General features: G+C 39.2%; 1 protein-coding gene across 2 annotated transcripts in view; it reads left to right on the forward strand.

The window, feature by feature from the left end:
* Positions 1–24,211, forward strand: part of smg1 (SMG1 nonsense mediated mRNA decay associated PI3K related kinase) — a 134,471-nt gene that overhangs the window by 34,259 nt on the left and 76,001 nt on the right. For both annotated transcript variants that reach the window (XM_068003214.1, XM_068003215.1), the window contains exons 6-24: positions 451–664; positions 3,113–3,238; positions 3,320–3,392; positions 4,149–4,246; positions 6,300–6,473; positions 6,782–7,006; positions 7,642–7,743; positions 9,442–9,711; positions 10,300–10,430; positions 11,329–11,490; positions 11,640–11,758; positions 11,847–11,934; positions 12,071–12,172; positions 14,854–14,994; positions 15,181–15,380; positions 17,754–17,950; positions 18,096–18,260; positions 19,320–19,474; positions 21,606–21,754. In XM_068003214.1, coding sequence (XP_067859315.1) covers positions 451–664; positions 3,113–3,238; positions 3,320–3,392; positions 4,149–4,246; positions 6,300–6,473; positions 6,782–7,006; positions 7,642–7,743; positions 9,442–9,711; positions 10,300–10,430; positions 11,329–11,490; positions 11,640–11,758; positions 11,847–11,934; positions 12,071–12,172; positions 14,854–14,994; positions 15,181–15,380; positions 17,754–17,950; positions 18,096–18,260; positions 19,320–19,474; positions 21,606–21,754 — 2,891 coding nt within the window. The remainder of the gene's footprint in view (positions 1–450; positions 665–3,112; positions 3,239–3,319; positions 3,393–4,148; positions 4,247–6,299; positions 6,474–6,781; positions 7,007–7,641; positions 7,744–9,441; positions 9,712–10,299; positions 10,431–11,328; positions 11,491–11,639; positions 11,759–11,846; positions 11,935–12,070; positions 12,173–14,853; positions 14,995–15,180; positions 15,381–17,753; positions 17,951–18,095; positions 18,261–19,319; positions 19,475–21,605; positions 21,755–24,211) is intronic.

The raw sequence follows: 24,211 nt of genomic DNA on the forward strand, positions 1-24,211 counted from the left end.
TAGACGTAATGTTTTTTTTTAAACTTTCTCGTTCTGGGATCTGTAAAGGGTGTTGCTTAAGGTTTGATTAAGCAATAAGTAATCCTTAATGTTTGAAATCCATTGTCTTAATTAGTTTATGAAGAATTATAAATGCAACCTCAAACTCTTGATGGTTGCAACTTTATTTTCTATGACTTTAGAAGTGCAAAATCATTCATAAGCAAAGTGGCTGTTTATGTAACTAATTTCTACCATTACAAAAAAATTGCTAATCCCACTTCTATGGAAAATTTGTATTCTGGTTTGTAACTCTCATTTGTTTAAATGTTAAAAGGAATTAATGAACTTTCGGGGATAGCTATAATTCACGACAAATTCAGATTTATTTTTTAATGTGTGTTCGTATATATAGCATAGGTATATATGCGCAGTGCAGGGTATTAATATTTTTTAACCTGTTATCAACAGTAGCAAGCTACTTCATGAACTACGACAAGAAGGGGCTTGTTGCCTTGGCTTGCTGTGTGTATCTTTGAGTTATGAGGCTGAGAAGATCTTTAAGTGGATTTTTAGCAAGTTTAGCTCTTCCACCAAAGATGAGGTAAAACTTCTATACTTATGTGCCACCTACAAAGCACTGGAAACTGCGGGAGAAAAGAAGGCATTTTCATCTGTAATGCAGGTTAGCCTTTAATTTTACTATCTTAATTTTTTTCTTCATTAATGTATTTTCACTGCAAAAGCTGAAATGTTTTGGTAAATGTTCACTTTTGATACTGTATTGTAAAATCTCATTTTGTTGTGTTAAACCTGTTTAGAGATGTCTGGTAACTTGAAAATTTGGGGAATAGCTGTAACGAAAATTAAAATTGGTTTAGAACTATTTAGCGTTTTCTGCAATAATTGGACTTTCCAAAAGATTTAGAATGTAATTGGCAGATTGGAAAACTGCTAATGTAACACCCTTATTTAAAAAGGGTAGTAGGCAGAAGGCTGGAAATTATAGACCAGTTAGCCTAACATCTGTGGTGGGTAAAATTTTGGAGTCTATTATTAAGGAGACAGTAGCAGAACATTTGGATAAACATAATTTAATAGGACAAAGTCAGCATGGCTTTACGAAGGGGAAGTCATGTCTGACAAATTTGCTTGAGTTCTTTGAGGACATAACGTACAGGGTGGGTACAGGGGAACCAGTGGACGTAGTGTATTTAGACTTCCAAAAGGCATTCGACAAGGTGCCACATAAAAGATTATTGCTCAAGATAAAGAATCACTGAATTGGGGGTAATATTCTGGCATGGGTGGAGGATTGGTTATCTAACAGGAAGCAGAGAGTTGGGATAAATGGTTCATTCTCGGACTGGCAACCAGTAGCCAGTGGTGGTCCGCAGGGGTCGGTGCTGGGTCCCCCAACTCGTTACAATCTATATTAACGATTTGGAGGAGAGGACTGAGTGTAACATATCAAAGTTTGCAGATGATACAAAGATGGGAGGGAAAGTAGAGAGTGAGGAGGACATAAAAAACCTACAGGGGGATATAGACAGGTTGGGTGAGTGGGCGGAGATTTGGCAGATGCAATACAATATTGGAAAATGTGAGTTTATGCACTTTGGCAGGAAAAACCAGAGAGCAAGTTATTATCTTGATGGCAAGAGACTGGAAAGTACTGCAGTACAAAGGGATCTGGGGGTCCTTGTGCAAGAAAATCTAAAAGTTAGTATGCAGGTGCAGCAGGTGATCAAGAAGGCCAACGGAATGTTGGCTTGTACTGCTAGGGGGATAGAATATAAAAACAGGGAGGTATTGCTGCAGTTATATAAGGTATTGGTGAGACCGCACCTGGAATACTGCATACAGTTTTGGTGTCCATACTTAAGAAAAGACATACTTGCTCTCGAGGCAGTACAAAGAAGGTTCACTCAGTTAATCCCGGGGATGAGGGGGCGGACATATGAGGAGAGGTTGAGTAGATTGGGACTCTACTCATTGGAGTTCAGAAGAATGAGAGGCAATCTTATTGAAACATATAAGATTGTGAAGGGGCTTGATCGGGTGGATGTGGTGAGGATGTTCCCAAGGATGGGTGAAACTAGAACTAGGGGGCATAATCTTAGAATAAGAGGCTGCTCTTTCAAAACTGAGATGAGGAGAAACTTCTTCACTCAGAGGGTGGTAGGTCTGTGGAATTTGCTGCCCCAGGAAGCTGTGGAAGCTACATCATTGAATAAATTCAAAGCAGAAATAGACAGTTTCCTGGAAGTAAAGGGAATTAGGGGTTACGGGGAGCGGGCAGGAAATTGGACATGAATTTAGATTTGAGGTTAGGATCAGATCAGCCATGATCTTATTGAATGGCGGAGCAGGCTTGAAGGGCCAATTGGCCTACTCCTCCTAGTTCTTATGTAATCTTCATAGAAAACTCCCAAAAAGCGTGGAACATAGGAACAGGAGTAGGCCGTTCAGCCCCTCGTGCCTGCTCTGCCATTTGATAAGATCATGGCTGATCTGTGATCTAACTCCATATACCTGCCTTTAGCCCATATCCCTTAATACCTTTGGTTAGCAAAAAGCTATCTCAGATTTAAATTTAGCAATTGAGCTAGTATCAATTGCCGTTTGCGGAAGAGAGTTCCAAACTTCTACCACCCTTTGTGTGTAGAAATGTTTTCTAATCTCGCTCCTGAAAGGTCTGGCTCTAATTTTTAGACTGTACCTCCTAGTCCTAGAATCCCCAACCAGCGGAAATAGTTTCTCTCTATCCACCCTATCTGTTCCCCTTAATATCTAATAAACTTCGATCAGATCACCCCTTAACCGTCGAAACTCCAGAGAATACTACCCCAATCTCTCCTCTTAACCCTTGAAGTCCAGGTATCATTCTAGTAAATCTACGCTGCACTCCCTCCAAGGCCAATATGTCCTTCCGAAGGTGCAGTGCCCAGAATTGCGCTCAGTACTCCAGGTGCGGTCTAACCAGGGTTTTGTATAGCTGCAGCATAACTTCTGCCCCCTTGTACTCTAGTCCTCTAGATGGTAGTAAAACCATTGTCAGACACGCATGTAACCTTGCTCCAGAGCGGCATTTATTTTGTTCGAACTAATTTAACTCTTTATTTTTTCCTAGCTGGTGATGGTCAGCCTACAGTCTGTTTTGGAAAATGTAGATACCCCAGAGCTACTGTGCCAGTGTGTGAAATGCATTTTACTGGTGGCTCGTTGTTACCCCCATATATTTAGTACCAACTTTAGGGTAAGAATTATGAGATAAATTACATTACATAATCTTTAGAATTTTAGCTGCAAATTAATATCCTGCTTTTGAATCCCAAAGGACACTGTAGATATACTTGTTGGATGGCATATAGATCACACCCAGAAGCAATCCCTTACACAGCAAGTGTCAGGTAAGATCATTTTATTTACTGCAGTACAACATTGGCAGATTTTCAGACCCTGCTATTTATAAATGTTTAATATTTGCATGGAATAGTTTGGTTTAGCTGAAAGTGGCAGGTTTTCAAGATGGTGTTGGCAGCAAATAAGCATAATTGTATAAATTGAAATTCTAACCATGCAGTACAACTAAGTGGTAAGAACATTGAAATAAACTGATTAATCATGTTTCACTTTAAATTATGCATTTGAACTATTTAAATAGTGTTAAGAATGACTGCTTTACACAGCAGTATAATACCCTCTTTTGCTTTGTATTTTATCCATCTATTGATGCAACTTACTACTTTTATTTTAGTGCAGTTCATATTAGTCACCATTAACCTTTAGCTGTACCTAGCAAAATAATTAGTGAATTTTTAAAGATGTTAATGGACTTTTAACCGTGAAGGCAGTTAAATTGAACTGATAGTTTGAAAAAACTGCTGTGACATCAGAGCAGGCATTCGTGCCAAGAATTTTAACAGTAAATTATGTACTTCTAATTACATTATGCTGCACCTGTGATATAAAGGTCACTTACTGATGTCTAGTAATGTTTTTGATCAGTTTCATTGCTGGCTAGTATCTTACTAGCTTTTTTCATAATTTTCACACCATTTCTTTTTCGCCACTGGTTCATCTATGAAGTTTTTGCTTTCTCGTTGAGGGCTCTTATACAAAACAAACTAAAACATAGTGGGATTTATTTGTTATTCATTCCAAAGGTTGGCTACAATGTTTGGAACAGTTCTGGGTTGCAGATCTTGGATTTTCCACAACCCTTTTGGGACAGTTTTTGGAAGATATGGAGGCCTATGCTGAGGTACAGTAGATACACGGTATTAACATGCAAAAATGAGATGTATATTCAAGTAAAGGACGGAGTATACAGCAGGATTTTTTTTCAAAATTACTTATTCATATTGGTTCCTAACTTCAAATGTTTTGAAAAGCCTTTTTTTTTTTGCTGTACTGTTTTATGGAATACAAGATATCTGTCCTTAAAATTCAGTCTGGGAATTTGCTGGACCATGGCGCCAAAGCAATAGCAAAATAACTGCAAACGCCATTACTATCGCCACCAAAGTCCTAAGAAGTCATGGCGTTAGGGAACATTGTTCTAGCACCACCATAATTTGCTGGGACTTCAGCGCCGCTCTGTCGGAACCAGTGCTGAAACCGGGAAAGGATCATTATGCAAGCTCTACCCCCAATTAAACACAATGGCAATGGCCAATTTGCGACATTATGGCCAGTTTTATCGCCGCTTGCAGGAACTGCATTTCAGAAGGGTGCTGGAGAGTCAGGTTCAATAAATCCATTACTATTGAGATGGTAATGAGTTATAGTCCCCACCACTTATACCATCCACACTTATTACGGACAGCTGCCTGTACTGAGCAAATGTTGCTAACCATTTGTCATCACCATAAGGCATCAATTGCAAAAGCGGCGCTTAAAACATAGTAAGTGCGCCGGTTATTGCAGACAGTTCAAGCAGCTTCAATCAGCTGTTTGCACCTCATTAATGTGCTATTACCGTAATGATGTGTCTATCATTCTTGGATGTCTGCGACTTGGATCAGGCAACCCTGCCCCCTCCAGTGTCCCGTTCTCTTTTACCCCCCCCCCCCCGCCCCCCCATGATTGCTGCGAGCCCTTCTCGCCAGTTTGTTGAGCTCCTCCTCGTTGCGGATGGCAAGCTGCAGGTGTCGGGATGATGATGTGCGAGTTTGTTGTCCAGTGTGTCGCGTTGCCCACCGGTTCCAGGATCTTGCCGCCAGGTACTTGGGTGGTCAAGTGGACTGGGGCCCCGGCCCTTGACACTTTCTCCAAAATATTAACCAATACCAGAATATAATTCAGCCAAAACTAGTTATTCTAAAAACTACTGTAAAAAAGGTACACTTTTTAAATTTCTTGGTTACACCTTCCACCGCGAAATGCCGGTAAATCATGTTAATGCCAATGCATCCACTGCAAGCTTTGGGGAGTACACTGATGTGATTTGAATATCCAGCTAATAAATCAGATGTAGAAACAATTTATAATGCAGATTTTCATCTCATAAAAAGTTTGGATATTGGGTCAAACATTGCTTTTCAAATGACAAGTTTCATCAGTTGTCTATCAATTAAAATTAACTCGTAGTGCATCAAACTATGCCATAGCAACACTGCGGTTCTTTCGATGGCAATATATTGCATACATAATCTAAAAGTACAAAAGTTATACACTCTCCGTGGGCTGTTTTCAAAAGTGATAAATGACTTTATTCAAATGCTGGCCAACCAAGTCACTGCAGGCAGTGGGCTTTGCTAGTAATCACTGTTCAGATTTTGGAATTAATCTCGAATTTACAATTAGAGAGGTGGAACAAATCACGAAAGAGTACAGATAAATTCTAATTGCGCTTGTGATTTGGTCATGAACATTGAGGATTTATGAATTATGACCAACATCCTGGAAATAACTAACAGTACTTTTCAAGAATATATAGAGTATTTTGATGTGTGTTAATTTCAAAGGTCTGCTGTTTTCTTCTATAACTGCAGTAGGATGTCCATTGACAGGTAGCGCCAAATGAAACTGACCTGTGTATACAACTAGCCCCCTTCTGAGTGGTAGAGCCGCTTCAAAACTCCTTGGATTGCCATTATCGTCGTTGTGGTATATGATGAATTTCCCAGACAATTTTGGCTTTGGATTGGTGTGCGGTGAACAACGGCCTTATAGCGATAGTTGCCAGTAACTCCCTTGCAGCAAATTCCTGTCTAGTGTGCCCTGTCCATTGAATGATAAAAGGGTCCAAAGAAGATTGTTTTCTTTACAGCTCCTAAGTGGTGAATGAATTGACTGATTATTTACATTTACAGGATCTTAGTCACGTGGCCTCTGGGGAGTCTGTTGATGAGGATATTCCACCTCCTTCAGTCTCGTTACCAAAGCTAGCAGCACTGCTAAGGGTGTTCAGCACAGTAGTGAGAAGCATTGGAGAACGTTTCAGCCCGATTAGAGGACCTCCAATCACTGAGGCTTACGTGACAGATGTAAGAAAATGCATTCAGAACAATTTTGTACCTTTTTTTATTTCTTCCCTAACTATGAAAAATGTGATTTAGCACTAGTTTTTCATTAAAATTCTGCTGTGTTTTTTGATTCAATTTAGAAGGCTTCAGAAAAGTGTGGCAAGTAGGGTTCTCGCTACGAATCAGTAGTGGCCTAGTTTATTAGATCTAAAGTCTAGTTTATTTCTTTATCCAGCTCCATATCAAAGAATGTTCACAAATCTCTATATACTTACTGGATTGTAATGCTTTGTGGGACTTGTCTAAACTGTGTTTTACTTTTAATCTAGGTCCTCCTCAGAGTTGTAAATTGTGTGACCACGGCAAAACAAGTTTCCTTTTCTGAGGCAGTATTGACAGCTGCAAATGAGTGTGTCTGTGTTCTCTTGGGTAGCATGGACTCTGATATAGCCAAACATTGTGAGATTACCATTACTTATGGGTTGGATCAGCTGGACGGTTGTCAGATGTTTGGTGCTGAGTATATCATCTCTGTCTTAAACCTGTTGACCCTGGTGAGTCTGTTTATGTAATTAAGTTTTTGTACCAGTTAAGTGGTTAGCTATAGTTGAAAAATTTCCTTCTGGATCAATGCATTTAATTTCCATCATAAGAAAACAAAGAACCTTCATTTATATAGCACTTTTCATGACCCCAGAACTTCCCAAAGCACTGCATAGGCAATGAAGTACTTTGGAAATATAGTCACTGTTGTAGCGAAAATCAAGCAGCCAATTTGCCCGTAACAGGGTTCCACAAACAGCAATGAGATAGATGACCAAATAATCTGTTTTTAGTGATGTTGGTTGAGGGATACATTTTAGCCAGCACACTGGAAGAAATCCCCTGCTGTTTTCAAAATAAAAAAAAAATTCCATGGGATCTTTTGCATCCACCTGAGAGGGCAGATTCAGTTAACATCTCATCTGAAAGATGGCACCTCGGTATCAGCCTTAGTTCACATATCTAGAAGTGTCAACCCAGATTATGTGCTCAAGTCTGTGGAGTGGGGCTTGAACCCACAACCTTCTGACTCGGCGGCTACCACTGAGCCAAGTCCGACACCTATAATGTAAAATTCTTATCATTTAAGTCTCTTATCCTATGTAATGTGTCTTTTTTTTAAAAAAAAGCTCATTTTGTTTTCCAGATTGTGGAACAAATAAATACAAAATTGCCGGCATCGTTTGTTGAAAAATTGTTTTCACCAGATTCTAAGTTACTTCAGCTCCGCTTTCACAGGGAAAAAGAGGTACGGCTAAGGACTGATATAGGAATTGAAGGTCTTTAATAATGCAAGATCCTACTCTGGCAGATGTGGACATTTCATAGAGTATGATAGTACGCTATGGACATTTTGAAAATATAATCAGTTATTAGATCTCTGCCTACTGCATATAGTTGTAAAGTTTCCTCTTTGTATGTAATTTTGAAGTTGGCTTTTACTGAATTAAATTATTAAAATTAATTTTAAATGAGAATACATCAAGTGTAAATCTTTGAAAGGGACACTATGCTAAGAATTTGTGTTTTTCAGTCTTTACGGTTATCTTGAATTTCATTCTTGAATGCTACATGTAGAAACGACTATATATTTCTAGTATTTAAATAGAATGGAATATTGAACATGAAGCAAAACATCTGTTTTTACAGTTGAGCTTCACAATGAAACCTTGGAGCTGGGACCATAGTCAAGGATAATGTCATTTATAAAGAGAAGGTGCTTAGGAATACTCAGAATTTCCTATAGATAGTAAATTGATGTCTTTTGAGGGAGAGGAAAGATCATTTTTGAGCCTGGAGGATATATGATAAATGTGTGTCACAGAAAATATTCTACAAACTGATTGTAGGTGGTTTATATGGTGATCAGGTTATTGAATCTTATTTTGCTTTGTTTCTGGTAAGCACTTCACTAGTCCTTTTTTTTTCTGTGGGGTTTTGCAGAGCCTCTTTTGATGCATACAGATGAATGATAACAAGTTATGCAGCAAGATCAGGGAGTGATTAGTGTAGGAAAAAATCAATTCCCAATCTTCCCCTTTTATGAGTACTTAAATGCTAATGCACCTATTTATTTTTGTATAATGTATAAATTATTCAAATATCCTTTCAAACTGCAAACTATTGAGCTGTTTTGTCAAAGCTTAGGGTAACTGGCTGCTGTCAAGTTATGTTACAATAGCTCATACTTTCATAATTTTATCTTTAACACTGTTTTTATAGGGCACGGTGAATTCAATGGTTAACTGTTTCAATTTGCTGCTTTGAAATGTGTTTTCAAACTGCAAAGCCTGCATTGTAATATAGGAGTAAACAAACATAATCTGTGTTTGTATCTTTGATTTCTTATAGCCTGCATTTGAGCATAAAACTGAGTTCTTGTTTGTTCTGCTTTGAATACTGTTTAGATTTCTATCTGAGTGACTATTGAGGCTGTAATGCATTTCTTCTAATCTGCTAAGGAAAAGCACCCAAATTTACAAAATGATGTTGACTGTCAAAATAAAGGGAATTAATTTCCTTGGGGGGTTTCTCCCACTGTGCTGCTGTAAGTTTGGTGGATACCCTGTTTACGTGTATAAGTGGGACTTCTGCCCAAGTTATGGTGGCACAGTGGGAGAAACCCTGAAGAAATTCACCCTCATTAACTCAGCAACTAGCCATCACCTTAGTGCTGCTACAAATTAAATTGCTGCAGTGTAGATTGGATGCAAGTGGAATGAAGGGGTAATATCCTAACTTTCTGTTTCAAACATTGTACCAATCAGAACCCCTTTTACTGATTGATTTATACTTGGATATTTTCTATTCAAATATTTTAGTGAAATGCTCAATTAAGCCATTCTACCCAAATAAAACTTGCAAATAGAAATCAAATACTGTACAGTTGTTTAATAGTTGTACAACAGCAATATTTTACATAACTCTGTCTATCCTTTCCTATCAGGTTGTTTCAGCAGCGCAATTTGTATATCAAGCTGTGCTAAGCCTGAAGAATATTCCTGTGTTAGAGACTGCCTACAAGCTTATCTTGGGGGAAATGACCTGTGCACTGAACAGTCTCCTTCAAGACCTGGCTCTTCCTCTGGTCTGTTCAGAGATACAGCATGAAGCTTTCAGGGACATAACATTCAACGAAGAAAGTGCAGAGTTTATAATACTGTTTGACTTAAGTGCCCTTACTACAATTGGAAATGCAAAAAATTCCTTAATTGGGGTAAGTATTGTGCTAACATGAAAGATTTAAATGAATTATGTACTTGCATGCCACCTGCTAAAATGAAACTAGTTCAGTGACCATCTTTTCTCCTAAACTTTCTCCACACCCACCCATAGTTTCCCTTTCTGAGAGGATGAGCTGGAGATCTGCCTCAGGTCATATGTCATTGCCACTCTAGGGTTCCATATAACGAGACCAGCCTGGGGGTAACTGCTTTATTTTTCCACACTTTTCCTTTCCTATGAGATGCCTTGCCCCTAACTCTCCACAAAGGCACACAAGACTGGAAATGTTACCATATAGAGAATGGTAAACAGAATCTTGCATACTTCCTCTCTGTGCCACAATATGTTTCAGTGGCTTCCGTCTTCCAGCCCTAAAATGTACATGATAAAGTTTTAAAGGACCAATGTTTTAAAGTCTACATTTGAAACATGCAACACTGCAAATTATGAAGTTACAAAAGTACATCTTTCCTAATTTCAAAGAGAAATTTCGGTGCCGCTTATTGTGGGACAATTGCGTATTTTGGTTGCATATGAATTCTTTTCAATAGTGCTTTGTGCCTTTTCCTTTTCTTTACAGATGTGGGCTCTTTCCCCCACTGTGTTTGCCCTCCTCAGTGATAACCTTACAATTGTACATGCCAATCTTGCAGTTCATTATCCTGCCATCCAGTATGCAGTCCTGTACACTTTATATTCCCATTGTACAAGGTATGTTGAATTTTGGCTGCCTGTTCTTGGTAAATGAATGTAAATTCTTTGGCTTGTTCTGTAAGGTCTCTTTGCTTACCATATGTGATGTAATTACCACTAAATATTTCTCAGTCACTGAAATTAAATGACATTCTAACTACTGGAGCTATTTTCCATTTGAAAATTAATTGATATTCCTAGGTGGCACAATAGCTCAAGGCAGTGTTCAAACTCTTTTTTTTCATTAATTTGGGAAAAACTGACACTAATGTCCACTCAATTTATCTAGTCGTTATGCCTGCCTGATTAATGTAATTTGTTAAGTTCTTTGAGAATTAGATTCAGTGAGCACTGGGAGGTAGGTACTATAACCTCCATTGTACTTTGAAACTGGTGTATTATCACTCCATGTGAACAACAGTTTTAATCAGTGAAGGAGGTTGGGAAAGTTTTGGATCAGTATTATAGGGAGTAGGGATCAGCAGCATGTTATGGGCATGCAGCAAGTAGAACTATGAGAATTTTGGACCAGAGGGAAAAAGAACAAGTGTCTCAAGTACTCCAAGATTGCCAGCTTCACATGGGTGCCTTGGCATTGTGCCTACCAAGCCTCGCTTGTGCTGTTGTATTTTATATTTTTAAAAATACAAAGTTGTATAACTTCATAAGATATAACCATTTTTCTACATTAAAGATGCTATATAAATGTTATATATAACAGCTTGAATTCAGTTGAACGATCCATTTTTCTTTAAAATTTGAGCAATCTCATGCAGTTTACTAAAAGTGTTAAAATTGCTCATTCATTATTTGACTGCATTTGGAAAGAACTGTGCTATCATTTTTTAATATATTTGCAAAATCCCAACCAGTATCAAATTGAGTAGAAATTGTTCAATCGGTTTTATGTTTGCAGGCATGACCATTTCATATCCAGCAGTCTTAGTTCATCATCGCCCTCTCTGTTTGATGGCGCTGTTATCAGTACTGTCACCATGGCAACAAAAAAACACTTTTCCATCATACTGAATCTTTTAGGAACATTGCTCAGTAAGGATATTTTGAACCACGATGCAAGGTAAACCAGCTTTTCTGATCGTGCTCTTTACAAGTTGAACAAATACATATAACAAATAAAGAATTATTTCATTATAAATTCTACATTGTATTTATGAATTGTGTACCAAGTTTCACTTATTTTTTACCTATTTTTGGGTCTCTCGTCAGGAAATTATTACTAACCTGGGCATTAGAAGTAACTATTTTGATGAAGAAATCAGAAACCTATGCTCCCTTGTTTGCTATCTCATCTTTTCACAAGTTCTGCAAAGGGTTGTTATCAAATGGTAAGATTTCTGTCAGTCAATAGCTTTTGTTTTTCATATTTTTTTAAGCTATGTTAGAACTCTTACCCTGCTTTTTTTTTTAAAACAGCTGTTCACGAAGATGCTTCTATCTGCTTGCAAGCATGTAGCAGCCTACAAATTGTTTCTACTTCCTTGCCAAATGACCTCTTGCGAAGGTATAATTTTGAATTTAAAAAAAAATTCTTAACATTAGTTGCACTTTTATCTGAGAATTTTTTCAGCACTAGTTATTTAGGAGCCATACCTGAAACTCGCAACTTTAATAAACTTAGTTTTGGTTTTGTTTCATAGATGTGTTGATGTGTGCCGTGTCCAGCTGGTCCACTGTGGAGTTCGTGTTAGGCAGGCTTTTGGGAAACTTCTGAAGACTATTCCTCTGGATGTTGCTTTAAGGTATGAATGACTTTAAAAGAAAATCTTTTAAGTGCCCCTTTAATTATTGATTTGAATAGAGTTCTCTGATCTAAAGGTAATTGGACTAGCTAATCAGTGATTTGTTAAAGTGTGTGTCCCCAGAAATGTTGCATCCTGAATTGAATCAGCAAAATGCTATTCAGTATTGTTTACTGCTTATTGAGCTGATTTGCTGACACTTGACACTTAGGCAGTTAGCTATTTTGCACTTTCCAGCATTATAGCTGAAACTCTCTGCTGCTGCTGTTTTAACAATTATAAGTTTGAACCAACCAACAATAAAAAAAAACTGACAAAAAAAAGCTTCCACTGGACCTTCTAGTTTGTTTAAAGTGTTGGTAGGTGGGATGTGCATTGTTGAAGGTAATCAATAGGCCGTAACTCAGTCTTACCAGGTTATGTTCATAATAGAATCATAGAAAGGTTACAGCACGGAAGAAGGCCATTCAGCCCATCGAGTCTGCGCCGGCTCTATGCAAGAGCAATCCAGTTAGTCCCGCTCCCCCGCCCTATCCCCGTGGCCCTGCAGATTTTTTCCTTTCAAGTACTTATCCAGTTCCCTTTTGATGGCCGTTATTGAAAATGCTTCCATCACCCCCTTGGACAGTGCATTCCAGATCCTAACCACTCGCTGTGTAAAAAAGTTTTTCCCTCATGTCGCCTTTAGTTCTTTTGCTAATCACCTTAAATCTATAACGTCTGGTCCCTGACCCTTCAGCCAATGGGAACGGTTTCTCTCTGTCTAGACCGTTCCTGATTTTGAATACCTCTATCAAATCTCGCATCCGTCTCTGTTCCAAGGAGAACAACCCCAGCTTATCCAGTCTATCCAAGTAACTGAAGTCCCTCATCCCTGGAATCATTCTAGTAAATCTCTTTTGCACCCTCTCTAAGACCTTCACATCTTTCCTAAAGTGCGGTGCCCAGAACTGGACATAATATTCCAGTTGTGGCTGAACCAATGTTTTATGAAGGTTCAACATGACTTCTATACTTTTGTACACTATGCCTCTATTTATAAAGCCAGGATCCCGTATGCTTTAACTGCTTTCTCAACCTGCCCTGCCATGTTCAACGATTTGTGCACATATACCCCCAGATCTCTCTTTTCCTGTACCCCTTTTAGAGTTGTGCCCTCTAATTTATATCACCTCTCCTCGTTCTTCCTACCGAAATGTATCACTTTGCATTTTTCTGATTTAAATTTTATCTTCCACGTGTCCGTCCATGCCGCCAGCCTGTCCATATCCTCTTGAAGCCTATCACTATCCTCTTTACAGTTTCCTACCCTTCCAAGTTTTGTGTCATCTACAAATTTTGAAATTGTGCCCTGTACACCCAAGTCCAAGTCATTAATATCAAGAAAATCAGTGGTCCCAACACCGACCCCTAGGGAACACCACTGTACACCTCCCTCCAGTCCGAAAAACAACCGTTCACCACTACTGTTTCCTGTCCCTTAGCCAATTCTGTATCCATGTTGCTACTGCCCCCTATATTCCATGGGCCGCAATCTTGATAAGCCTACTGTGCAGCACTTAATGAATTTTCAAAAGGCGTTTGATATACACCACCAACCCTCTCTGTTACCTCATCAAAAAACTATCTGGTTAGTTAAACACGATTTGCCTTTAACAAATCCGTGCTGGCTTTCCCTAATCAATCCACACTCGTCCAAGTGACTCTTAATTCTGTCCCGGATTTCCCCACCGCTAAGGTTAAACTGACTGGCCTATAGTTGCTGGATTTATCCTTGCACCCTTTTTTTGAACAAGGCTATAACATTTGCCATTCTCCAGTCCTCTGGCGCCACCTCCGTATCTACGGCTGTTTCGAGTATTATGGCCAGTACCTCTGCAATTTCCACCCTTACTTCCCTCAGCATACATCCCATCCGGACCGAGTGACTTAGCTACTTTAAGTACAGCTAGCCTTTCAAGTACCTCTATCAACTTTTAGCCCATCCAGTATCTCAACTATATCTTCCTTTTTCTGAGACTCTGGCAGCATCTTCTTCCTTGGTAAAGACAGATGCAAAGTGCTCATTTAGTACCTCAGCCATCCCCTGTGCCTTCATGAGTAGATCTCTTTTACGGTAAATAAACTAGTAAACAACCTTTTGTAATTTTGCATTCTAACCTATTGATGCTAATCTGGCCAGTTCTAAATCCAGTTCCTCAATCCCTGATACTCTGCTCCAGCCTACTTAACTCTCTGTACCAGTTCAAGTATGTTCCAGATGGTTGGGGAAAAAGCATTGCAAGAACAAAATGGAACATGAGCAGAGGGCTGGGAAACAAGAAAACCTACTTATTTACTACAGTAGTAATAATAGTTCTTTAGATTGTCATGTATTTTCTTAACGGGGATGAATAAAGGTGTTTTAATTGTTATATTTCCAATCATAAAATTGGGAGTAGTTAGAGACTGCTTAAACTGACATGAAGAAAGGAATTGTTCACTTTTAAAGACTTTACAATGAAGGTTCTCTTATATAACAGAGCAGAGACACTCCTGGATGCTCTTGAATGCAGGGACAATTGATTTATTTGACAATAAAGATAGACTTTACTCCATGCAGTTTTTAATGAAAATTGTACTTGATGCATGATGGGTAATAGGATACTGGTTGTAAAATTGAATGTAATTTTTCTTTACAGTAACAACAGTCACACAGAGGTACAAGGGATCTCATTGGCCATAAGTAGTCATATGAGTAAAGCTCCAAGTAACACATTTCATCCTCAGGACTTCTCTGATCTTATTAGTTTCATTTTGTATGGAAGCTGTCACAGAATTGGGTAAAGTTTTAATTTTATTTTCAAATTCCATCTATAATCTAAATATGCTAGATTTTTGTAACATTTGTTATGTATAAGTCACAATTGGCACATTACTTCAGACACATATAAATGTTCCTGATTGTCTCAAAATGTAATGGATTAATATTCTGTAAACCTGTGTAAGTTTTTCTGTACTTCTTTCAGCAAAGATCATTGGCTGGAGAGACTGTTTCACAGCTGTCAGAGATTAGACAAATGCGATCAATTGTCTATTCCTCGAAACCTGTTGAAAACTGAGGCTGTGTTATGGCAATGGGCTGTGTGGGAAGCAGCACAATTTACAGTCCTTTCGAAGCTACGAACACCATTGGGCAGGGCACAAGATACATTCCAGACAATTGAAGGTAATTGGATCAATGTATAGCAGTATGGTATTATTTTGCAGTATGTTGGAATGCAAATATTGTATGGGAAATCCATTATCTTGATAGTGTTACCTATTTTAGCGATTTGTCAGCTATTAACTAATTCAGATAAATCAACATGGACAATTAAATTTAGCTTTTAGAATGCTAACTTTAAAAAAAACAAAAGTATTATTTATTCAAATAACTGAGAGTTGCAACATTCCATTTCAAAATGCATTGAAAACTTCTATGACAGGTTCCTGTCCATGAAATAACTCATTATAAAATTGTCAACATGTAACTGCAGAACCTGTTATGCTTGTAGGTGGCACCTTGATAGGATTTTTCAATGTTAAATGTCATGTAACTTTAGCTGCCAAAACACCTACAACACAGTACTTTGAGTGTTAATACAAAAAAAAGTTTGAGGTTGCATGTAGTTACATGCTCTGGCCTGCAAGTGTTGCCAGATGAGAATCTAATTTCTGTTGCTCTGCATGAACTTTAGATGAATTCATAGAATGTTACAGCACAGAAATGGGTCATCTGCCCCATCGGGTCTATGTCAATGTTTTCTCTTCAAGTTGTCAATTCTCATCCCATTCTTCTCGCTCCCCTTTCCCTTTTTAATATTTCACTTTTTTTTAAAGCAATGATTGAATTCCCTTTTAAAGGTACTAGTGGACTCTGCTTCAACAATGGTTTGTACCGAAGAATTTCCCATTTTAACCGCCCTCTGTGTAAGGAAGTTTTTTTTAAGTTGAAGAGTTCTTTAACTCTTTGTAATCTTAAATTTGTACCTTTTTTGTTAATATCTTGCTGACAGATGTAAACTATCTATCATTTTTTACCCTGATAACTCTTCATAATCTTGAAGATTTCTATCAGGAGCTTGATTGGCACCCCATCCACCACCTTAAACATTCACTCCCTCCACCACCGGCACACAGTAGTTGCAGTGTGTACCATCCACAGGATGCACTGCAGCAACTCGCCAAGGCTTCTTGGACAGCACCTCCCAAGCCCACGACCTCTACCACCTAGAAGGACCAGGGCAGCAGGCACATGGGAACAACACCACCTGCACATTCCCCTCCAAGTCTCACACCATCCCAACTTAGAAATATATCGCCGTTCCTTCATCGTCGCTGGGTCAAAATCCTGGAACTCCCTACCTAACAGCACTGTAGGAGAACCTTCACCACACGGACTGCAGTGGTTCAAGGTGGCGGCTTACCACCTTCTCAATTAGGGATGGGTAATAAATGCTGGCTTTGCCAGTGACGCCCACATCCCATGAACGAATTTAAAAAAAAACAACCCTCCGCTACAGTGAGAAAAGCCCTAACTTCTCGAGTTTCTCTTGATAACTTTAACCCCTTATTCCTGTTTGCTACATCTTTTCCATTGCTCAAATCCATCTCCCCTGCCCCATCCACCCTCACCTCCAACAGATTAGCTTAGCTCATGGACTTTTGTCACAGATGAAATCATGTGTTCAGCTGGCTCTGCTGCTTCCTCCCCTTCCCCTTTTCTGCCCTAGCCCTGCTGAACCTCACTCGCGTGCCCCCTCTCTTTCTCTTTCCCCGGCCCCCCCCCTCCCCCTGCACAGCACCAAAATGGCCATAACCAAAGTCACAAATGAGATTCTGTGACTGCAGCGCATTTCCCCTCATTGTCCTGTCCGCAGCCTTTATACGTTCGACCACGTCATCCTCCTCCAATGCCACTCCTCTTTTCCTGCTGAGTGGGACTATCCTCGTTAAATCTATCATCTAACTCCTGAAACTCTTTGCAGCATGTAAATCATTTACTTAGCTACATCATTGATTTTGATACGAGCCGGCTGATTCCCCTCCCTGTTCAAGAGCTCCTACGTCCACTTTATGTACCTTACCCTGAAACCTGGGGTTGGGGGGGGGTGGCGGTGGCGCAGCACACCATTTGGAACAGATGTTGACTGTTGCAGAAACAACAACTCTTACGTTTCTGTACTGAATGCTCCCTTCTTGGACAACCACTTTTTCCGTAGTGGTATGACATTGCTCGTGGCTGCCATCTGCCGAGTTATCTCCTTGGGAACAAGTATTCATTGCTTAAAACATGGCTCCCAAGGCCATCTCTCGGGGAACTCCTGCATTTTCTTCCGACTAATCTTTGCACCCTGTTGGATAATTACCCCATTCTAATCTTTACCCCTATCTCTATTTGTGGGGTGACTGTCTCCAGGAATGTGTGTACCAGAAAACCCTTCCACCTCCCTTGTGTGTTGGAATGTTGAGTTCACAACTTCAAAATTAAGAAATGACATCTTCATCTACTGGTTGTGCATTACTAATATTAATGGGATTTTGACTTTTAAAATTCCAGGTATTATTAGGAGTCTGGCTGCTCATACTTTGAACCCTGATCATGACATAAGCCAATGGACAGCTGCTGACAATGATGATGGCCATACCAGCAACCAGCTGAGACTTATTCTTCTACTTCAGTTTTTGGAAAACCTTGAAAAGTTGATGTACAATGCATATGAAGGATGTGCTAATGCACTTATGGCACCACCGAAGGTTAATATCATACTATTTAGTCTAAGTTCAAGTGCATTCGTATGGACTCAGATTTGGAAAACACAATCAATATTATATATACTTTTGCATTGTAGTATTGACATTCATTGAGATTTAAGCTATGCACGATTATCATACATTGCAGGTTATTCGGACATTTTTCTACACAAATCGTCAGACATGTCAGGACTGGTTAACACGGATTCGAGTCGCTATAATGCGGGTTGGCTTGTTGGCTGGGCAGCCAGCTGTGACAGTCAGGCATGGGTTTGATTTGCTTACAGAGATGAAGAACAGCAGTGTAACTCAGGTATGTAAAAATGCCTTGGGTATGTTAAAACTACCAAGAAGCTACCCTTAGTGTACATTGTTCTGGCATTAATATCTGCTTTTGAGATGTAGTTTCAAGTCAACTCAAAATTTAAACACTTCCATTGTACCAATTCTTCCCTCTTTCGGACAATAATGGTGGGTTCGATCTAGCAGCCAAAAAAAGAAAACAAAAACATAAATGAAGAGTCGTCAAGTTTCTTCTTTAAGGGTGGGATTGATATGCTGGTCCTCTCAATGATTGGCTTTAGGGGACAGGCCAAGAAAGCAGCTAAACATCACAACCATGCTCCAGACCCCAGAATACCCAAGAGTAACAGGGATCCACTGATCACACACCTTAAAGTGACCATGACACTTGAAAAATGGTCATCAAACGTGCACAGGCAAAAACTGACAATTAGATAAAATAACCATTGTTCAGGTAATAGTACTGATTCGCTGCAATATCCCACTGATTAAATGAAAAGTAATCTAAAACCATTTCCATTCATCACAGGTAAGAACAGCTACCAATCAGCGTTATGCAGGTACCGCCATATGACTCACTTTTTGATGCTGAAACCAGCAACCAACGAAAACACTCACATTGCCAAAACATTTTTTTCAAACTGCTTTTGGCAGCCATTTTCCTTCCTCACCCAGGACCTTATATAATATGTCAATAACAAACCCAAAAAGTTACACAATTCACCCTGTCAGCCAGTCAGCCATGTGCAGAGGAATGCAAATAACTACCTCTACAAGGCATTGATAGTTAGAAGCTGTATGACTAATGCCATTCGAGATCTATTCCTCTTGTGATTCAATTAGCTTAAGTATATACTCATCAAAGTGAAATGCTTTCTTTTTTCTTCAGCTGAAATGATTCTCTGGCAAAAAAGTTAAACCAAATCAGATTTCTATAGTGTATTCAACTGCATTTTCAAAAAGCTGAGTATATCAGTGATGATTTTCCCACCTTCCACTAATTTCTGCTTCTAATGGCATGTCTTGTACAGTTTTTTTTTAAAATAACCATTTTGACTGCATTTATTAGGGAAGCGAAATTGAGGTGACAGTTATGATGATTGTTGAAGCACTGTGTGAACTGAATTGTCCTGAAGCCATACAGGGAATGGCTGTCTGGTCTTCCGCAGTCCTTGCAAAGAGTCTTTTATGGATTAACTCCGTGGCACAGCAAGCCGAAGGAAGGTACGTGTTGTGTGGTTTGTAAATTAAAGTATGTTTTACATTTACAAAATATAGCTAGATCATCCTTCATTAACATGACCATAGGCTGCAGGCAGGATGCTGCAAGATGCACTGTTGATGCTGTGCCAACTGTTCATCAGTAGAATCTACATCTACAAAATTGAATGTACTATTTGCTTTTAAAATGATCAGTAAATATTACAACTAATTGTCTTTAAGCGAAATTGAAGAAATTAACACTACACTTTTTTTCTATATGCCACATATCATGAGTATGAGATAGGTAATGCAGTTAAGCCATAACTCAAAAGAGTTTGCTTTGCTACAACACAAGATATGTGTGTATTTATTTATTCTCCTAATGTCTGGTATCAGTCATATTTTTGTGCTGCTCCCCAGGCGTGGAGCCCTTGGAAAGGACCATTTTCATTAACAGAAGTAGTTTATCTTTCTTTGATTCCTAACAATATATTTCACAGAATTTTATTTTTGACTTATGCATTAAGCTGCAGTAACCATTTCTCCCACCACTTGTCCCCACCCCCCCAATCACCAATTAAACTAGGGTGCAAATGAGGTAGTGATAGATGTGGGTCTTGCTTGCCACTGGTTGTTGTTTGGAAATAATTCCCCATAGCCCACAAACCTATTGGGAATATTATACTTGGAAGCTGAGACAGTGTAGATATGGAAGATGCCTGTGACTAGAGAGATGCAGTGCCTTTGAAGACTGTTTGCAAGAGTCTTGGTAACTCTACACTTTGAGGGAAAGCTAGTCAAGAGGGCTTGAGTCTCTTAAGCAATTCTTGGTGTCTGCTGGAATAGATAACCATGTTGATCCATCTGCTTCATAAGTACAATTGTGAATAATTGAGTCCAATCCAATGCCTTTTAGGCCTGCTGTACCTCCTAACACATTGACAGCTGTAAAACCTTGAGGCAGTTAACAACCAAATTTGAAATACTGCTACTGAAAACATATTTCAGGCATTTTCTCAATTATTGGCTGATTATCTTATTACTAAGTGTCACATCTTGTTGGAGCAAGAGTGGCTGCTGCTTTTCCTACATAACACTCAGCAGTCCAAATTTCATTGAAATACTTTTGAGATATTTCAACATAAGAGACAATATAAATGCAAATATATTTTGCCCATTATTTCAAAGTTCCAGTGATACATGTGGATGACTTGCTATCCTAAAAGTTGATCTGTTTTATTTGCTGCATCTGATTTGGAATATTTAGAAAGCTACAGGAAAAACTACAAATGGAGAAGTTTTACAGATGAGGGCAGAAGCCTTGCCGGAAGCGCTAGTCTAGGTGTTAAACTACTTGCCAGACCAACTACATGGTGGAGGCTCTTCTGCCTTAGTTTGAGCAGCTGATAAATACTTATAGCTTTGTTGCATATCTAAGGATCACTCCATTATTTAAATTCAATCATTTTTCAAACCCATAGGTCCAGTCCCAAACCTGCACAAAACTTGGATTTTCACATTGCTATCATGGAATAACAGCATTTGGTCCACTGAATCTAATCTGTACACCTCTGGCTGAGTAGGCCATCCTCCCAATTTCAGCTCCCAAAGAGGTGGGATTGTTGTGGGAGCATAGAAGTTAATTGGTTATTTTTTCCTGCCCTACAGACCCACTATTGTGGTCTGTGAATTTCTTCTGAGGGGTTTTAAGACCTAAATCTTTGTTACCATAGTCAAATTTGTGACATTTTACTTAATATTCATTTTTCGGGCATTTGGAACGTTTCACACAATTTTTAGATATTTTTAAACGGACTTGCAATAGTGCTTTATGGGGGGAGATATTTTTCCTTCAATTTTTTATCTGTCAGAGAACTTTTGATTTTTGGGGCTGCAATTTCCACCCTTTGAGTATGAAGGAGTGATAAAACTATCCTGGTGGTCTCATTGCCTCATGCTGAGATGCCTCCTTTGATTGAAAGAACTAAAGATGGTTACTTGATATTGTAAAGGAAGGTCTCATAAGTTCTATCTTTACCTTTTTGATTTTCCTGGTCATATTAGTTGCTTTGCTAGGGATAGAATTCTGTACTTGAAATAACTTACTTAAAAGTGCAGTTTTATTCATGCTTCTGCATTCTATTTTCTTCAGATTTGAAAAGGCAGCAAATGAATACCAGGAACAGTTGTGTGCCATGACTGGAGTAGACTGCTACATTAAAGGCCTTGACAAATCCCTTCTCAAAATATCTAATGCCAGTAGTGGTAGTAACCTTGCCAGCCCTAAACACATAGGGAATGGTGAGTATGAGCTGATAGACACAATGTGTGGATAATAATAGTTGTATTGTCCTTCATTTAAAAGAGAAATAATTATTGGAGGAGTTGGTGTAATCTTACTCACCCTCTTGTGACCAACTTGAGTGGTATAATCCTTGGGGCAGATTGCCCAGCCTCATTTGCGGATTATCGTATAACAGAAAATGAACAATAAGAGAGGTCATTTGTAATCTTTCATAAAAGCATAGAAAGATTCAGCCCATCGTGTCAATGCCGGCCAATAAAGAGCTATCCCGCTTAATCCCACTTTCCAGCACTTGGTCTGTAGCCCTGTAGGTTACGGCACTTCAGGTGCGCATCCAAGTACTTTTTAAATGAGTTGAGGGTTTCTGCCTCTACCACCCTTTCAGGTAGTGAGTTCCAGACCCTTACCACCCTCTGGGTGAAAAAAGTTCTCCTCAGCTCCCTCTAATCCTTCTACCCATTACTTCAAATCTGTGCCCCCTGGTCACTGACCCCTCTGCTAAGGGATATGCACATTACATCAAATGTGTTACCCTCATCGATCCTCCTTGTTACCACCTCAAAAAATTCAATCAAGTTAGTCAGACACGACCTTCCCTTAAGAAATCCATGCTGACTGTCCTATTTTAACCCGTGCCTTTCTAAGTGATTTATGCTGTCCCTCAGAATTGATTCCAGTAATTTGCCTACCACTGAGGTTAGACTGACTGGCCTATAATAACTTTGTCTATCACTTTCTCCCTTTTTAAACAACGGTATGTTAGCAGCCCTCCAATTTTCCGGCACCACGCCTGTAGCCAGGGAGGATTGGAAAATGATGGTCCGAGCCTCTGCTATTTCCTCCCTTGCTTCTCTTAACAGCCAGGGATACATTTCACCCAGGCTTGGTGATTTTATTCTGAGATGCTAAACCCCTTAATACTTCCCCTCTCACTATGTTTATCCCATCCAATATTTCACACTCCTCCTCCTCCTTAACTACAATCTCTGCATCGTCCCCCTCTTTTGTGAAGACAGATGCAAATATTTGGCCCATGGGAAAGCATAATTATTTTTTTGTAGAAATTACAGCACAGAAACAGGCCAGTCAGCCCAACTGGTCTATGCCAGTGTTTGTGCTCCACACGAGCCTCTTCCCACCCTACTTCATCTAACCCTATCAGCATAATGTTCTATTTCTTTCTCCTTCATGTACTTATCTAGCTTCCCCTTAAATGTATCTGCCATTCGCCTCAACTCCATGTAATACCAAGTTCCATATTCTAACCACACTCTGGGTAAAGAGGTTTCTCCTGAATTCCTTTTTGGATTTAGTGACTACCATATATTTATGACCCCTAGCTTTGAACTCCCCCACAAGTGGAAACATCATCTCTACTTCTACCCTATCAAACCCTTTCATAATTTTAACGACCTTTTATTAGGTCACTTGCTCCTCAGCCTTTTCTAGAGAAAAAAGCTCCAGCCTGTTCAGTCTTTCCTGATAGTTATAGCCTCTCTGTTCTGGTATCCTAATAAATAATTTTTGCACCTTCTCCAATTCCTCTATCACTTTTATAATATGGAGACCAGAAGTGTGCACAGTCCTCCCAAGTGTGGTCTAACCAAGTTTCTATATAAGTTTAACATAACTTCTCTGCTTTTCAATTCTATTCCTCTAGAAATTAACCTCAGTGCTTTTTTTGCATTTTTATGGCCTCTTTAACCTGTGTTGCTACTTGTAAGGATTTGTGAATCTGCACCGATCAACTTCACTGTACTTCAAAAGTGCTTCATTGGTTGTGAAGCGCTTTGGGATGTCCTGAGGTGGTGAAAAGGTGCTATATAAATGTCCTTCCGTTCTTTCTGTCTCTTCTGTTTCCTTCTCTCTCTCTCTCTCTCTCTCTTCACCTTCAACAATGGAACCTATGTTTTGCTATGTGAACAGAAAACGTGCTTCAGCTTTTTATGAGAGGAAACCTGTCACTTCCTGTACTTTTGATACTCTTAATTTCTAAACAGACCATCAGTGCAATTCATTTTACCTTGATGTCACTTAGACAGAAGGAAACATTTCTCGTTTAGGCTTATTCGATGTTTGGCTGTTTACATCTTGGGCCAACCCCGAGGTTACTTCAAAAAAACCAGGAAGTGGTCAGGTGCAAAAAAAAATCAAAAAGGCTAATGGAATGTTAGCCTTTATATCTAGAGGGTTAGAATATAAAGGGGAGGAAGTTTTGCTACAGCTATACAAAGCCCTGGTTAAACCACATCTGGAGTACTGTGTACAGTTCTGGGCACTGCACCTTAGAAAAGATATATTGGCCTTGGAAGGAGTGCAGTGCAGATTCACCAGAATATTACCAGGGGTTAAATTATGAGGCTTGTATTCCCTGGCATATAGAAGGTGATTTGATTGTGGTTTTAGGGATTTCAAATTAATTGATAGGGTTGATAAACTTTTTCTGCTGTTGG

Source organism: Heptranchias perlo, chromosome 22 (genome assembly GCF_035084215.1).
Source record: "Heptranchias perlo isolate sHepPer1 chromosome 22, sHepPer1.hap1, whole genome shotgun sequence".
Taxonomy (NCBI): domain Eukaryota; kingdom Metazoa; phylum Chordata; class Chondrichthyes; order Hexanchiformes; family Hexanchidae; genus Heptranchias; species Heptranchias perlo.